The 18,401-nt window shown below is 45.3% G+C and overlaps 1 protein-coding gene across 3 annotated transcripts in view; it reads left to right on the top strand.

Annotated features, from left to right (window-relative positions):
• The window catches only part of STRN (striatin), a 159,699-nt gene that overhangs the window by 75,845 nt on the left and 65,453 nt on the right, over window positions 1–18,401 (top strand). For 2 of the 3 annotated variants that reach the window (XM_075339539.1, XM_075339538.1), the window contains exons 7-8: window positions 1,949–2,084; window positions 12,298–12,408. In XM_075339539.1, coding sequence (XP_075195654.1) covers window positions 1,949–2,084; window positions 12,298–12,408 — 247 coding nt within the window. The remainder of the gene's footprint in view (window positions 1–1,948; window positions 2,085–12,297; window positions 12,409–18,401) is intronic. The other variant, XM_075339540.1, reaches the window with a different exon arrangement.

The raw sequence follows: 18,401 nt of genomic DNA, 5'->3' as shown, positions 1-18,401 counted from the left end.
CCCTTCCAGTGCCCGGCCCTCCCTCTCTTCCAGTGCCCGGCCCTCCCTCTCTTCCAGTGCCCGGCCCTCCCTCTCTTCCAGTGCCCGGCCCTCCCTCTCTTCCCGTGCCCGGCCCTCCCTCTCTTCCCGTGCCCGGCCCTCCCTCTCTTCCAGTGCCCGGCCCTCCCTCTCTTCCAGTGCCCGGCCCTCCCTCTCTTCCAGTGCCCGGCCCTTCCACATGATCAGACCTCAGTCGCAGTGACACTCGCATGACACTCTGCTCTGGTGTGCTTTCAGTGTGAGCCGAGTATGATGCAAGGATCGCATTAGTCCCCCGTGTGGCCCCGGCCTTATTTAGTGTCACAAATGATGATCAGATCTATAGTAGAGGAAGGCAGCAGAACTGGACATTACAGGGGTTAATGCCTGAATCTTTAAGCCCCTAGTAAGAAATGTGGAAGCAGCAGCAGCAGCGATGCTACATTTGAGCTGCAGTGGTTATATTATAGATCTCTTATGGACAAGGTTTTCTTTTTGTAACTAATTTTATTTTATTTTTTAATCTTCTGTCCTGGATTGTATCCCAGTGGAAATGTATCACCTACCCCCAGGATAAGATCTGATGGTTGGCTTCCCAAACCCCTTTCTCCCTTCAAAGTTCCCATGACAGTGATGATGAGCCTGAATGAGGGTACACATGCGCCCTGTCGCTCCATACGATGTATATTATGTCGTTGGAAAAGGTCAAACTCTGTCCTGTGGTGGTCTTGTCAGGCACACAGGCTTTGAGTGGAACAGTAAGAGGTATGCTGGATTTCTGCTAGACTTTTTGAGCCCACCAGAGATGAGACCTTTATCCCATGTTCTGCGGGGCTTAGGCCGGATATGCCCACGTCAGCTCCATTTGCTTTATGTGGGCCTGCTGCAGATAGCAGAATACAGCAGTCAGCCTTTACCATAGAGCCACCACTCACTCTGTAGAGCCCATTTCTCGGGATCTGTGGGAATTCCAGCAGCAGGATCCCCACCGTTCAGAAAGTTCTTGCCTATGCTATGGATGGTTTGGTAATAACCCTTTTAAATTTGTCTTGCATCTTTTGGTTTTAGAAAGTGATTGATATAGAAGCTAATTGTGAAATAGTGGTCATAAGTGTGGTCACGTTATGTGAGGCTTGGAGCCATACTTATCCAGAGCAAGGAAATTCCTGGTCAGGTGCCTTAGGATAGTCTTCCCCACACCCAGCCAGCTTGAAGGTCCTTCATCTACCATAGTTATCGTTACCACCTTCTGATCTTATTCAGCTCCCTTCTTTTCTGCTGAATACAATGTAACTTTATATTGTCACATGTTCTCTGCAGGACTTAACTCTTAGATTTCAATTAGTTCACACCATTTTTTTTTTATTTTTTAAGTCCTTGGAAGATGTATAAACAATGTGTCAAAAATGAATGCATTTAGCTATATCCACACACAAAAAAATCCTATGTGTAAAGCTTTATACAAATGACAGATTTTAATAGAAAGATGTATGCTTGATAAGAGGGGCAGCTGTGCGGTTATTAAGAATCATTTAGCACTGGGGTAAACCAACCTTTTTGGTTCAATAGTCACATTGTTACATTATACCACTCCCTGGGGGCCATACACCAGAAAAACAGAATTGAGCCATATATTATCACAGGTATCTCCCTTATAGTTTGCTGAAACAGCCAAGTATTTAATATCTTGTATAAAATTCATTGGAAAGAGACACTTTCCGAACCTTCAGAAGAGGATTACAAAATATAAGGGTGCCAGAAATTGTTGGGAGTCCTAAAGAATAACATTGAGGGCCTAACGTGGCCCCTAGAGACTATAGATTTAGCAGTTTATCCTAGTAATCAAAATGTAGTCAAATGTTTTTCATTGAGCATAAAATATTTGCCTGGGTTAATGTCCATATGTGCATTGTTTTCTTATTGTGTGAAGATTGTGAGGAGACGCGTTATGCCTGACCCTAATGAAGACCGGGACACGGAGGAGGCCCTAAAGGAGTTTGACTTCTTGGTGTCAGATGATACTGATGGCGGGGAATCCAGGAGTGCGGGTGATGGCACTGAATGGGGTAAGTTTCTGTTTATTCTCTAATGTATTGCGGTATAGCACCTTTGTACGACACTATTTTCCTCCCTAACTAGCAAAGCTGGTTCTCCATGTTAACAATGTATAGACTTCTTCTTTTGTTACATTTTGAAATAAATCTTTTCGGTAACCCAACCACCATTTTACTCCAATTTCGGTGTAGGAAATATCACTTGCAGCCTTGTTGGATTTTCAATGTATTTCCCCTTATTTCTGAGAAATGAGCTACTGAGCGCTTGTTGGTTACTGTAATAATCCCCACAAATAGTACGATAACTCGCTGAGTATAGTATTGCATCTATATTGCATGACACAGTCAGTACGTGTTTATTGTGCTCTACGATAGAGCTTGTGTGCCTAAATGTTATGTAGGCTTTTAGTTATAGAGCTTTATAAATGCCCCCACCACAACCCTCAGTCACCATGCCACTTCACACGTTTTATCCTCACATCAGATTGTTTTTTGCTTATCCTGTGATTTTATATCATTCTGTCCTGGCTTCTGTGACTGCTCTTATATTCTTCCATACCCCACGTTATATTGTTCTTCAGAATTGCTTTGTTCCTCAGTATTAGGCTATGTGTCCACTGGGAGAGTGTCTTGCGGATATATCCGCAGGACATTCCGCCGGAGCTCCCAGAAATCCGCAGCACAGCTTTGTCTGTTTCCATGCTGCGGAATGTCCTGCAGATATGCTGCGGGCATTCTGCATTGAGGATACAGTACCATGGCTTCGGCACTGCATCCTCAATGCAGAACAAGTGCTGGAGTGATCGGGGCGTTCATACTTACCTCCATCACGCAGCACTTTCCTCTCCGGCCGTGTCTGCACTGTGCAGGAGAAGGTGGGCGGGCCTGAACTAGCTCTGGCTGTGACCGGAGCTCGTGCAGGCCCCGCCCACCTCCTCCTTCCTGTACCTGGCTCCACTGCGTTGCTGTGCACTAGAGGAAGTGTCCGGTGTCTGCTGTCAAGGCAGGTAAGTATAAGACCCCGCAGAGAAATCCGAAGGAATAATTCACATGCTGCAGATTTTTCCGCAGGGAAATTCGAATTATTTCCGCTGCGGAAAAAAACGCAGCATGTGCACAGCACTCCCCAAATGCCATAGAAATGGCTGGGGACTCGCTGTACTGCGGATTTTTTAAAAATCAGCAGAATTTCCGCGAAAAAATCTCGGCAAATTCTGCAAATTTTCCGCAGCGTGGGCACATAGCCATAGAGCAATATCAACAAATCTAGAAATGTCCACTTTCAGGCATAATTGCATTAGCCAAGAGCCTTATGAGGTGATTTTCAAATGAAAAATCCTCAAAAATGAAACCGGTTTATAAAATGTTAGGGTTAAAAAAGGAAAATTCTTAAGTGCTGCAAAAAAGGGTAAAAGATAAATACATATCTGGCTGTGTGTTTCGGCACTGAACTAGTGCCTTCCTCAGACTACAGTGTTATGTTCACAGTTTGGTCTTTCTCTGTGGGCTCCTTACCACATCAGATGAGAGAAGCTACAGGAGGGAAATAGTGGCTTGTTCTGCAGCTTTTCTCCATTCTTTTACATAGCACTTACGAAAGGTATGACATCAGCTTGTTGCATGCCCCATAATAAAGCAGATCTAAAGGGATTGCCCACTACTAGGACACCCCCTTCTCATTCCACAGGTTTCCCACAGGTAAAATTAAAAATGCCTATAATCACCTCCACAGCCGGCACAGTTCCAGTGGTGCCGGGGCTCATTTGATCTTGTGACGTCACGCAAGCCCCATGTCAGTCAGCACCGGCTTCTCATTCCCTTTCTTTGGACACACGAGCAAGCAACAGGAAGTGAGTGGCAGCCGCAGCGCTCGCTTCCTGTTGATTAGCTTATGTGTCCGAAGGCAAGGAGACAGAAGAAGGCGCTGATTGGATTAGGCTCGTGTGACGTCACAGCCCCTAGTCTGATCAGTGCCTTCTTCTGTCTCCCTGCCTTTGGACATGTGAACCCTGGGAAGGCAATTACCAACACCATTGGAACTGCACTAGCCGCAAGGGTGAGTATAGGCTTTTTTATTTTACCTGGGGGAAACGTGAAATCAGAAGGGGTTGTCCCAATAGTGGAGAACCCCTTTAAGTACATGTTTAGCATGGTTGCCTGGAACTTTCCAAGCAAATCTTATTCTACCAATAACAAATGGCTATCTTCCCTGCATGCGTTATTAGATAAATAAGGAGAATGAATTGTAATTCTCAGGGAGCACAGGGTCAGTAAGGTATTTTAACTTTAGTTTTGGAGCTGCAGAAACATCATTGTAGTACAAGCTCACTGAAGATATAGTACATTTTTAAAGGTGGCTGCAGACCTTCAATAGCTGGCTCTTGAATGGTCATTTACTTGATAGCTATTCCTCACGATCTCGCCATAATCACATGCACACTCAGTTGGGCTGAGCATGCTTGTGTTCCTAATACAAAAAGGAAATTCTGTTCAATAAACAACTAGTGATAGACTGAAATTATTTCCCCAGAACAAATGTTGGCCAAAAGATGAAATATATCTGAGTTGGTTTGTTCATGATTGGCCAACCGAACACCTTGAGTCGTTACTACAGGTTTTCTTTAATTGTAAAAATGTAAAATCTCGGGTAAAGATGATTACAAGAATATATTTACTTGACGCCCTGAATCTGAGATTGTGGAACTTAATAGTAATACTTTTATAGTACTCTGAGCGTGTTACACTTTGGAACGTATGATGTTTTCTCCAGAATACAATCCTTGGAATGAGGAAATACGGGAGGAAGAAAATCGTTACTGATTGAACTTTTGCTTCATTTTTTTCATATTTTCCAAGTATTAACCCTGTCTAATATTCCTTTTTTCTTTGTCGCTCCATTGGGAGACCCAGACAATTGGGTGTATAGCTATTGCCTCCGGAGGCCACACAAAGTATTACACTCAAAAGTGTAAGGCCCCTCCCCTTCTGGCTATACACCCCCAGTGGGATCACTGGCTCATCAGTTTTCATACTTTGTGCAAGGAGGTCAGACATGCACGCATAGCTCCACTATTTAGTCAGCAGTAGCTGCTGACTATTTCGGATGGAAGACAAGAGAGCCCATACAGGGCCCCCAGCATGCTCCCTTCTCACCCCACTTTATGTCGGAGGTGTTTGTTAAGGTTGAGGTACCCATTGCGGGTACAGAGGCTGGAGCCCACATGCTGATTCCTTCCCCATCCCTGTTACAGGGCTCTGGGCGAAGTGGGATTTTAACGGTCTCCAGGCACTGAGACCGTGCTCCATCTGCAGCCCCTGGAGAAGACGCTGGATATGGAGCGGAGTATCATCAGGGACAGGCCCTGCTTCCTCAAGGTACTCTGTGTCCCCGTGCATTTCGCACGCACACCGCAGCATTGCTGGGTGTGTTAGTGCGCCGGGGACATCAGCGCTGCTGCGCTTGTGCCATTGTCTCACTTCAGCTTAGCTGAGTGGGCAGACTTATGTAGAACGGTCGCGCCGGCCGCTGGGACTGCGACGCGGCTGGGACTTGTGGTGCGCCGGGGACTTCCGCGCTGGCCGCGCTTTTACGGCGGCCGCGCTTATAAATCGAGTCCCAGGCTTTTGCGGCCTAGTTCGTTCGTTAACGCCCACAGGCCTGCCAGTCAGGGTAGGGGCGTGACGCTGCACATCACGGCAGCCCTGAGAGCTGGAGTATGTTTTGCATACTCCACCCCTCTCACTGTGTGCACTGTGAAACCGGATTCCCGCACTTTCTCAAGCACGCCCACGGCTTCCTTCTCTAACACAGGACGCCGGCAGCCATTATTGTCAGTTCTTTCTATAGCGATAAAACAGACAAGTGTGGGAAGACCCTGACAGGGATTCTGAGGTTCACACAATCGCTGTGAGCAGGCGTTAAACAGCACTTGTGGTGCTAACCCCACTAGTGCCGAAGTGCATTGAGATATATGCTTCTACGCTATGCATTGCACTGTTTTGGTCGTACTTTTGTATATATCCTCCTTATTGTGCGGAGGAGATTACAGCATACTGTCTGTGGAAAACAGAGGTGCAGAAGCACATGTTTTCCATGCAGCCGGTACAGCAGGTACGGCTATATGGCCGGCAGGTTACATACACCCCCATTGTATGCAACTCAGCCGGAGTCTCTGCTAATGATCCAGAGGATGGGGATGAAGTCTGCAGTGTTTACTGACAGATTTTCTGAGACTATGGCTGTGATACTGGAAGCCTTGCAGTCCAGACAAGTCTCTCACACCATGAGCACTGTTGAATCATTGATCCATGGTCCCCCTCAGTGTGAACAATTACAGCTCCGGGGGTGTCACGTGCATCCCAGAGTCACGGCTCTGACACGGACGACAGTCCCAGACAGCCTAAGCGGGCTCGCTGAGCGGCCCTCAGTTTCATCGCACTGGTCAGGGTCCCGCAGGTGGACTCTCTGGGTGCTGAGGCGGAGATAGCTGCTCAGGAGTCTTATCCTGAGACCGCTCTCAATCTCGGTACACCTGATGGTGACGCCATAGTGTATTATCTTATAGCGTCCATCAATAGAATGTTGGTCATTTCTCCCTCAGCTCCTCCTGTGAAGGAGCCAGCTGTACGGCAGGAGAAATTCTATTTCAGGTATCCCAAGCGTAAATTAGGTATTTTTCTGGACCACTCTGCCTTCAGAGAGATAGTCCAAAAACACCACGCTTATCCAGATAAGCGCTTCTCCAAGCGGCTTAAGATACACGTTATCCCTGCCCCTGACGTGGTCAAGGGCTGGACCCAGTGTCCCAAGGGACATCCTCCAATCTCCAGGCTTGTGGCTAGATCCATAGTTGCAGTGGAAGATGAGGCTCCACTTACAGATGCCGCTGACAGACAGATAGATCTCTGGTCGAAATCCACCTATGAGGCTGTAGGCGCGCCGTTGGCTCCAGCATTCGCAGCCATAGAGGCACTCCAAGCTATTTCAGCTTGTCTTACACAGATGGACACGGTCACACGTACATCTGTACCGCAGGTGGCATCCTTAACCTCTCAAATATTTGCATTTGCGTCTTACGCGATTACGGCTGTCCTACACTCTACGAGCCGTACGACAGTGGCGTCCGCTCACTCCGTGTTTTTACGCAGACCCTGGTCGTTAAGTGAATGGAAAGCAGATTCTGCTTCCAAAAAAGTGCTTAACCAGTTTGTTTTTTTCTGCGGACCGACTGTTTGGTGGGCGTTTGGATGAAATCATTAAACACTCCAAGGGTAAAGATTCATCCTTACCTCAGCCCAGACAAACAAACCCCAACAGAGCAGGGGTCTCCTCGTCCAAAAGATCAGAGGAGCTCAGATTCGTGGCGGGCTCAGTCACGCCCAAAACAGACAGTCTGAAAACCCGCTTCCAAGGCGGCTTCCTCAGGACTTGCAGCCTCCTCTCTTCGCATCCGCGCTCGGTAGCAGGCTCTCCCGCCTTGGCGATATTTAACTGCCATAGGTCAATGGCCGTTGGGGGAGAGACATTCTGTCTCACGGGTACAGGATAGAGTTTAGTTCGTCCTCCAACTCGATTCTTCAGAACTTCTCCACCTCCCGGCCGAGCCGTTGCGCTTCTGCAAACGATGTGCACTTTATAGGCAGAAGGAGTGGTGACTCCGTTTCTCTTCAGGACCAAGGTCACGGTTTTTGCCCCAAATTATTTCGGGTGCCAAAAAAGGACGGGTCGTTCCGTCCCGTTCTGGATCTAAAACTGCTCAACAAGCTCGTGAGCACCAGGCGGTTCTGGATGGAATACTCCGCTCCGTCATCGCCTCAATGTCCCAAGGAGGTTTCCTAGCATCAATAGACAGGATGCTTATCTCCACGTGCCGATTGATCCAGAGCACCAGCGTTTCTGCGCTTCGTTATAGGAGACGAACACCTTCTGTTCGTAACTCTTCCTTCCTGCTGGCGACAGCCCCACGGGTCTTCGCCAAGTTCATGGCAGCAGTAGTGACAGTTCTGCACTCTCAAGGTCACTCTGTGATCCCGTATTTGGACGATTTCCTGGTCAAGGCACCCTCTTAGGGAACACTGCCCGTATGTTGCGCTGGAGACTCTCCAGAGTTTTGGGTGGATCATCAACTTTTCAATGTCAGATCCGACCCTGACCCAATCGCTACCATATCTAGGCATGGAGTTTCATACTCTCTCAGCGATAGTGAAGCTTACGCTAAATCAACACCGTTCACTACAGACAAGGCCGCAATCTCTCCTTTAAGGACCAGTCGCACACATTGAGACGCCTCATGCACTTTCCATGTAAGATGATAGCAATGGAGGCAGTCCCTTTCGCGCAGTTTCCTCTGCGTCCACTACAATGGGACATTCTCCGCCAATGGGAGGGGGAGTCGACGTCCCTCGACAGAGACGTCTCCCTTTCTCAGGCGGCCAAAGAATCTCTCCGGTGGTGACTTCTTCCCACCTCATGATCAAAAGGAAGGTCCTTCCTACTCCCATCCTGGGTGGTAGTTACGACAGACGTGGGTCTATCAGGGTGGGGAGCAGTTTTTCTCCACCACAGGGCTCAAGGTACTTGGACTCAGAAATAATCCAACCTTCAGATCAATGTTCTGGAAAACGGAGCAGTGTATCTTGCTCTACTAGCCTTCCAGCAGTGGCTGGAAAGCAAGCAAATCCGAATTCAGTCGGACAACTCCACAGCGGTGGCATACATTTACCACCAAGGAAGAACACGCAGCCGGCAAGCCTTCCAGGAAATCCGGCAGATTCTGACGTGGGTGGAAGGCACGGCATTCACCATATCCTCAGTTCACATCCCAGGGGAAGACTGGGAAGCAGACTTCCTCAGTCGCCAGGGTATGGACGCAGGGGTATGGTCTCCTCAAGATCTGTCGCCGCTGACAGATGCCGAACGTCGACCTAATGGCGTCACGGCACAACAACATCGTCCCGGCTTCATGGCACGGTCTCACAATCTTCGATCTCTGGCGGCGAACGCCTTAGTTCAGCATTGGTCGCAGTTCTAGCTACCTTATGGGTCACGCCGCTGGCATTGTTGCCCAGAGTGCTGCGCAAGTTCAGGGCCGACTGCCGCCGCGCCATCCTCGTCGCTCCATTGGCCGAGGATGACGTGGTACTCGAATCGGTGGTACCTCACGGTGGGCCAACCGGAGGCACTACCAGACCGATCAGACTTGCTGTCTCAAGGGCCATTTTTCCATTTCAATTCTGCGACCCTCAACCTGACGGTGTGGCATTGAGTCCTGGAGCCTTGCGTCTTCAGGATTATCTCAGGACGTGGTTGCCACCATGGGACAGACTAGGATACCAACGTCCGCCAAGATTGACCACAGGATGTGGAAGATATTCTTATCTGGGTACTCGGCTCAAGGGGTTTCTCCCTAGCCGGTTCCATCGTCTATGTTTCCTTCCTTCCTGCAATCTAGGTTGGAAAATGGGTTGTCGCTCAGCTCCCTCTCGGGACAAGTCTCAGCGCTATCTGTATTTTTTCAGAAACGCCTAGCACGACTTCCGCAGGTACGCACGTTCCTGCAGGGAGTTTGTCTTCTCAGCACTCCGTACAAGCGGCCGTTAGAGCCCTGGGATCTGAACAAGGTTCTAATTGCTCTTCAGAAGCCGCCTTTCGAGCCTAGGAAAGATGTTTCCCTTTCCCACCTTTCACGGGAAGTGGCCTCTCTAGTACGGTCACGGCTCTTAGGAGAAGTTTTCGAGCTAGTAACGCTCTCATACAAATCTTACTTCCTGGTCCTTTACCAGGACAAGGTAGTTCTGCGCCCGATTCCGGGATTTCTCCCTAAGGTGGTATCCCACTCTCATCTCAATCAAGATATCACCTCACCTTCTTTGTGTCCTCATCCAGTCCACCAACTTCAGAAAGATTTGCAGCTGTTGGATCTGGTGAGAGCACTCGGGTTCTACACGGATGCACTCTTTGTCCTTGTCGCTGGTCGGCGTAAAGAGTCGCAAGCTTCCAGATCCACCCTGGCTCGGAGGATCGAGGAACCAATTCTTGAAACCTACAGTTCTACTGGGCTTCCGGTTCCTTCAGGGCTGAAGGCCCATTCTACCAGAGCCGTGGGTGCGTCCTGGGCATTACGGCACCAGGCTACGGCTCAGCAGGTGTGTCAGGCACCCACCTGGTCGAGTCTACTTACTTTTACCAGGCATTATCAGATGCATACCTACGCTTCGGCAGACGCCAGCCTAGGTAGATAAGTCATTCAGGCGGCGGTTGGCCACCTGTAGGAGAAGGCCGTTTGACGGCCCTATCATGAGGTATTCTTTTACCCACCCAGGGATTGCTTTTGGACATCCCAATTGTCTGGGTCTCCCAATGGAGCGACAAAGAAGAAGGGAATTTTGTTTACTTACCGTAAATTCCTTTTCTTCTAGCTCCAATTGGGAGACCCAGCACCCGCCCTGTTTTCTCGGGGGTTTTTTCGGTTTTTCGGGTACACATGTTGTTCATGTGGAATGGTTTCAGTTCTCCGATGTTCCTCGGATTGAATTGGTCCTTAAACCTGTTATTGGCTTTCCTCCTTCTTGCTTTGGCACTAAAACTGATGAGCCAGTGATCCCACTGGGGGTGTATAGCCAGAAGGGGAGGGGCCTTACACTTTTGAGTGTAATACTTTGTGTGGCCTCCGGAGGCAATAGCTATACACCCAATTGTCTGGGTCTCCCAATTGGAGCTAGAAGAAAAGGAATTTACGGTAAGTAAACAAAATTCCCTTCTTTTGGTAGTTCCAGTTTATAAAATTGTTTAAAAGGAAAAAAAAACTGATAGTTTGTTACCCTAATTTCTAAAAAAGAAGCAAACGATTAGTCACATATGCCACACTGAAAGATAAAAATGCAATTGCATTTTACAATTTAATTACCTTGCACAAAACAATTTATTGAATATATTAATATACTCCCTTAATATATTTTCTCATCTGACCTTGGTGTATTGGTGTGCATACCAATTAGACAAAACTGGAAGACGCTTTTTAGCCAGGTTTTATCTGTTTAACATTTCTATGGAGTTTTAACCAGGAGCTTGGCCACTTAATAACATTTACAGGTAAGAGAGTTATGAAAACTAGTGCCCAGTCATTCTACATTTGCACTCATCCTCATAAATCTACTGTGTTTTCTTTAAAGGGGTGGTTCACTACTCTGCAATAGTGGCCACTCCCTGTAAAACTGATAGGGAAGGCTTATACTAAATACCTTGTTCAGCAATTTTTGCCTCTAAGCGGCGCAATCGTGGTCCGCTTTTCCCCATCACATGATCCCCAGGCTCTGTGACCTCTGAGAACTGGTGATGTCATATCAACTTCCTATTGACCTGACATTAGAGGTGTGCCAAAGTCTCAATGAGTGATTGGGTGATTGGGCTGTCGACATCGTTTCACAACTAGTCACAGCCCAGCATCGCTACTGCTTGTGGCACTCTGTTGTGAAGGAGAGCGCGTGCGACATGCTTAGCTGTGGCGCTGGGATGTGAACGGTGAAACACCGCCTACAACCCAGTCACTCAGACTGGGGCCGGCTTGGGGGGATGTCAGGTCAACTAGAAGTTGACCGGACATCACCAGATCTCAAAGGTCACGGAGCCCCGGGGATCACTTCATGGGGATGAACGGACCACAATAGCGCCACTGAGAGGCAGAATTGTCTGAGCAATGTATTTTGAAAAAGCCTTCCTTATCAGTTTTATAGGGATGTGGCCACTATTGCAGAGTAGTGAACCACCCCTTTAATGGCGAGGGCTAAATGGCAAGATGAGAGACCCCGTTACGGTCATATGCTCTAGTGTAAGAAGGCCACAATGCTGAAACTATCAGATTCACTGTGGTCACTTTAGTTGAGAGGCAGCCACCAAAGCCCCATCAGTGCACCCTGGTAAGCTGCGTTCGTTCAGGAGTCTGTAGGGCTTCCTCAAAAATATCTGAAATGTGAGACCCAGGTATGTATATACACTTGTAGTTTTGCTCCCACACAGTCAGTCTTTGACTCGTGAAGTAGAAAAGTATTAAGCCTGCCCTGTATTCCAATCTAACAGTGTAGTAACCTGCTATGCTATGTATGTATTCCTGTGATAAGTGCTTGCCCCTTCTTCGGCAAAAGAAATGTACAGGCTTCTCCTTCAGTCAGTTATTGATGAGGACACTTTTATTGAAGAGGAATATGTTTGATTTCTTTTACTGTTTAGAAAAGGAAGACCAGTGCCCCATCCCGGAATCCTGGAATATCGATCAGGGAGTAATAACCAAACTCAAGGAACAATACAAAAAGGAGCGAAAGGGGAAAAAAGGGGTGAAGAGTAAGTGGAAAACATTGCACTTCCAGATCATCAATCCCACCTCTTTCATATATCTTCCCTTCCCTCCAAAGCTATTTTTCATTATTTTTCTTTCAATGTTTTCCTGAACCACTTACTCTTTTACTTTGCTGCTCCTCCTCTTTTTCCTGCTGTTCACCTTTTAACGGGCATTAGAGCTCTGTCATCTTCTGGAGAAGTGAGGCTTTTAGCAGTAATATGTTGTGTGATATCAGTTGCTTTTAAAGTGGAACTAAATTCAGTCATCAAATATTCACATATTAGATTTTTTTTTTTTATTATGTTTTGTCATATTAATAAGATTGGTAAGATCTGACCTCCAAAACCCACACTGATCTGAAAAGAAAGGGACAGATGTCCCTTCAGCAGTTCTCATGCAGAGACCTGCAAGATTACATCATTTAAGATTAAGACAAAAATAGACTAAGCTTTTCAAGAAATTTCATGGTGGCAACATTTTTATTAAAGGGGTAGTCCAGGCATATAATACTGAGGACCGACTCTTCAGATAGGTCACCAGTACCAGATGATTGGGGTCAATTTGCTACTTGCATCCAATCGCCACTGGAGCTAATAATTGTTTGCATAGATGTTCACTGAAAAGCTCTTTAGGGGAATGATGTTTGCAGATGGTAGGAGATTCTTGTAAATGGAAGAATCATCACTTGCCTCTGGAATAACTCATTCCACCAGTGTTACCAATCTGGTGGTTTCTGCCAGGAATGAAAGTGATAGTGAGTATCCTGATCATTGGGCCACCTGGCCCTGCATATAATGAAATGTGGGAAATGGCAATAGCCACTTAATATGGCACAAACTATGTTGCCTATTAAATTAAGTGTTTTTCTCCCACCTTGTTTTTAACGATAACAATTTTTTGGAGTTACAAATGAAAACCTTGAGTCCCAAGGTCCCTTCCCTGTCTAGGCAGGTACTTGACAAGTAGGAAAGAGGCTCAAGGACTTGGGTGCTTTTCTAGAGTGTGGGTAGGTTGCCATTAAGGCCACCTATCAACAGGGTTTGTTTTTGTTTTGTTTTTTTTTTTACTCTAAGCATTAAACCTCTAAGGGTAGCTGCACACGATCTGGACATACATCCTGGACGCAGCGTGTCTTCTTCTGCAGAGATGCGAGTGTTCTCAGCAGAAGACCAAAGCTGCCCGTGCCCACAATATCAGAGTTCAGGGCGCTGCGGACTTTCTCTTTTCCCTGCGGATAACACTCACGACTCCGCAAGCATAAACTATCTTGCAGTGGCTTGGAATGCCATGCTGCAGATCAGTTTACACTGCGGAGAAAAGAAGCACAGTGTGCATGGGGTTTCTATAAATCCCATCCACTGTGCTTGTATTGTACAACGCAGCGGAAATACGCGGCTTCCAAAATGCTTATATTCCTGATTGTGACACGTACCCTAAGAGTAGGTTTTACTTGAGCTTTTTTGCTTCATAAAGCTGTTCTTCTATGTAGTAGTAGGAGTGGCATTTTGTGAAATAAGCCTTTTTAGTTGCTGTATGCAAATTAACTTGTTATGGTAAAGAAGGTGGAGCTTCTGTCAGACGAGTCACATTGGCTTTGCTTAAAGTGTGGCGTAAATAATGACCCTTGGGATGTCCTCTCAAGCCCATCATACATTCTCTTCTGACACCATGTATCTTCTCATGAAGCCAGTGTAAGTACACCAAGCATTTCTGCGCATACTCTGGAAATGGAAGGTGGCTACAGATTGTGCATAGGCTTCAGATGACGTGTTCTACTTCATCCAGGGATGTCAGTCGAGCTATGTTGGGCCCTTTAATATTTGAGTTTAGTTCCACTTTAAAAGCTCCATCTTTTTGTCCTGATATGATTCCTATTGAAGTAAAATCAAATTGTTCTGATCCTTGTTCACTTTTAATATTGTCTTTTATCATTTTAATTGGTGATGGCACCTCTGTAGTATTTGCTCAGCCATAATGAAGGGGCTTACCAGATGACCAATGTGTGCAGGTCACTTCTTTTCTAATAAGTGTCTGTTCACTCATTGCTTTAGTAAGAATTTTAGGTGTAAGAAAGTCATGGAGCTCTTTCTGCCCGGGAAAAGACAAGTGAATTTTTGCATTGTGCATTTAATATGCATCATAATTTACGACCATTGCAGTCTTCATGCTGCGCTGAGATCAGTTGACCATGCCCAGTGAATCTGTACGATCATTTAGTCCTAAGCATTACTTTGCATCATAACATATCGCAGTGTATACATTTGTATGGTACTTTCCTATACCATGTGAATACCTCTATGTTAACATCTCCTGTACTGGTAGAGTATGTCGGAGCATAATATTGTTATCGTTGTTGGCTATTACAACTTTCCTGTGCTTTTCTATGTGGGGCGGCATTGCTTTGGAGTGGTCACAATGCCCATGATAAGCCATGTCCAGTGCCTGAAGTGCCTATGGTGACCATCAAAACTGAACATGGAGTAATGGAAGATGGTGGCCTGGCCCAATGAGTTGCATTTTCTTATATAACTTTGGAAACAAATGACACCAGGATGGTTAAAAGGCCAACTGGCAACATGATGCTTTTGGCTATACTGTGCACCCAATCTGTTGGGAAACCATGCACATCCCTTCATGACAGCGACATTTACTAGTGACCGGGACCTCTTTCAGCAGAATGATGTGCTCTTCCACTCTGAAACAATGTTCAGGAATATTGTGAGGAACAAGACAAAGCGTACAAGATGTTGACATCCTTAAAACTCCCCAGATGCTATATCAATTAAGCATCAGTATCTTATGGTCAAAAATGGTGTACATGGAGTCCCGACTTCACAGCTTACAAAACTGAAATCGCCTACTGCCAAGGCTTTGGTGCAGATAGTACACAACTGACTAGATATAGTAGTACAACTTCTAAGAGGTTATTATAGAACACATCTATTCATATATAGGATCTTGTCCCCAAAATTGCTCATTCTGGAGGAGTATGTGACAAAGTTCAATAGAAAAATGGCTTTCCCATGTGATTGTTTTTTAACATTGGTGGAAGCTGATGGACAGGTCTGGTCACATGCTCCTCTGCCATGTTTTGGACGTGAGAGCTGTGCAGGACAACCTGTTTTCCTTATATGTTAGCAAGTGCCACAAAACCATGTTCCCAACACAGTTGCTAAAATATGATATATTGGACAATCCCTGATTTAGTTAAAAACCTACTATTTTAAATTTTATACAGCCTGTCCTCCCCATGAGACAGCACCTCTTCATTAGTGTTAACCTAGAAATGTGAAGTTGTAAAGGGAACCAATAGGTCTTATTTCCTTACCTCTTAGGTAATGGTCAGGCGTGCCTCAGTCCTTCAATATTATTAATTTCCACCTTAGAGGATGATTCTTACAAGCAACAGTATGCATAAATCCCAAAGGCCACACTTGCCTGAATAAAGAAATTAGCTTTAACAGGATTCAGAGCGTCTTGAGTAATTTACTGTTCGTTGTAAATCTGTGTTTGAAGTTGTTGAAAATAGTAGAAAGTTAATGATTTCAGAACCTTCATGGCTAACCGAAAACTAACACTTCTGCTTTAAGAGAACACTGAATGTTGGAGGCTTGTGAGCGAACATGTTCCTCCTGAATCATGGAGTAGGGCAAGAAGGTGCAGCTGGCCCCATGTTGACGATGCTTTGTCTATCAGGATGGCTAGTTTGCCATTGGCTTGTTGCAAGTGTCTTAAAGGGGTACTCCCATCTCTAAGCTCATGTTCAGGGCATTGCAGGACCTAAGGTATCCATGGTAAATATTGGAGATGAGTGAACCTGAAGTTTATGTACTGAAACTTTTTCAAGAAAACAAGGAGTTTAAGTGCTTTACGAATGCAAAGCATCCCCCCCGCCATAAAAAAACAAAAAGAAAATGTAATAACCCCGCCCCTAAGTGATCCATTTATGACTAGCTGCATGTGGGTATAGACCTGAACTGTTCAATCAGTGACTCTTCAAATGAAGTCCATGTCCAAAACCAAATTTTTTTTATGAAGTTGAGCTGGACCAGCAGAAACCGATCTTCCACAGGTCTGCTCATTTCTAGTTATGACCACTAGCAACTATCTGTAACTATAGCTACCTAAGGTCCTGCAATGCACTGAACATGAGGTAAGTGACATAGAAATGTAGTATGGTTCTTCTGATATACTAATTGGAGGTATTAGCAAATATTATTTTTACCCCTTCTACATGTTGGATAGGATCTTCGAGATGGGAATACCCCTTTAAGCATCTGATTACCTTTAATCTCTCTGTGCTCTATTTTTGCAAGGATCGATTATTTTAACTTGACCAACTGAGTCTTTTAGTTGAAGTTGCATAGGGTATTAGAAAACTTTGTCAAATACAGCCGATTTGCTTATGGATCTAGGTAACATATTATATAAGGTTCATTACACCAACCTAGCTCCACCAAAATGTAATGTTTGAGTTTTCTGTAGAAGGGCCATCTTTAATAGTGAACTGATTGCTGGGGTCTTAGACCTTCTTCACAATCTGCCGATTTTGCTGGGACAAGCTTCTTTCTCAGCACTGTAGTATTACTTAAAGTATGGCAGCCCACCTTAGTAGCTTTGATAAACAAGAGTCCTAAATTAGGCTTTACACCCCTCCCCATCACCCCATATCCATATGCTTTAATTCACCTGACAGACAGGAGATGTTAACAGTTCCCTTAGAGCTTTTAAAGACCTACAGCTTTACACACCCCTGTTTAAAATGTCATGTTTTGTAATGTAAAGAAAAATACCAAGAAAAATCTCACCCGCTTATGTGAACATCGTCTTAAATTTGGGATGTGGTTGTGTTCAGAATAAGCCAATCACATAAAAACCTGTTAAATATTAGTCAGAACACTCCTGTCATCAGTGATTCTGATTAACCCCATATAAAGTTTGTTCTTGTAGCATTTTCCTGACATTTTCTTAGTGGCATTTTGAAGCAAAAATCTATGTAAACTGCTTACAACACAGCCATGGGATCGAATTGTTGAAAGTCAACAGTTAGGATAAGGGTACAATTTTTTTCCCAAGGCATTAGATATACCTTGCAACAATGTGAATTCAATTGCACAAAGAGGACTGTGGAAAAATAGCGCAATAGGATCTTAACTGATAAACAATAATAGGATAGAATGTAGGAACACTCACCTATAGGAGTTGTGACAGTCAAAACTCCTATAATAACGTAGTCACAGGGTGAATACAGCTGCAGCCCCGAAGGATTAAGATACAAAGTTGTTCAGGAAAAATTATCTTGTCATTTGATATTTGTCCTGAGAAAGGGGGATGTGACCCTTGAAACGTGTAGACTTGTATCTTCTGTTTGAATAAAAAGACATGGATTATTAATATCTGCCTTCTGGAATGGTGATAAGCGTGGCATGACGCCCATTTTTTTTCCTGAACAACTTTGCAACAATGTGAAGACAGTCATCAAAAAGTGGATTCAATTTGGCACAACAGTGATATTACCTAGAACTGGACATCCCTCAAAGTGTTTAAAAGACAAGAAGAAACTTGGTCCGGGAGGCTGTAAAGAAACCTAAAGCAACATTAAGGGAGATGCCGAAATTTCTAGCAAGTACCAGTTTTGCACTGCATTTGAAAGCAATGTCCCGTACTCTTTATACTGTATGTCTGGCCTTTTGGAGTAGGGTGGCAAGATGGAAGTCTGTTCGTACACAGAAAAATATCCAAGCCTTGCTATGTTTTGCAAAAACCGATATAAAGTTTGCTGAAAGCATATGGGAAACATTTTATGGTCTGAGACCAAAGTTGAACTTTTTTGGCCATATTTCCAAAAGGTATGTTTGGTGCAAAGTCAACATTGCGCATCACCGACATAACACCATACCCACAGTGAAGTATGGTAGAGAAAGCATTCTACTTTGGGGCTGTTTTTCGGCAGCTGGACCTATACACAGGAGACATACTCGCAATCTGACAGATT

The sequence above is a fragment of the Anomaloglossus baeobatrachus genome, chromosome 3 (genome assembly GCF_048569485.1).
Source record: "Anomaloglossus baeobatrachus isolate aAnoBae1 chromosome 3, aAnoBae1.hap1, whole genome shotgun sequence".
Taxonomy (NCBI): Eukaryota; Metazoa; Chordata; class Amphibia; order Anura; family Aromobatidae; genus Anomaloglossus; species Anomaloglossus baeobatrachus.
This window is presented reverse-complemented; position numbering and strand designations above follow the sequence as displayed.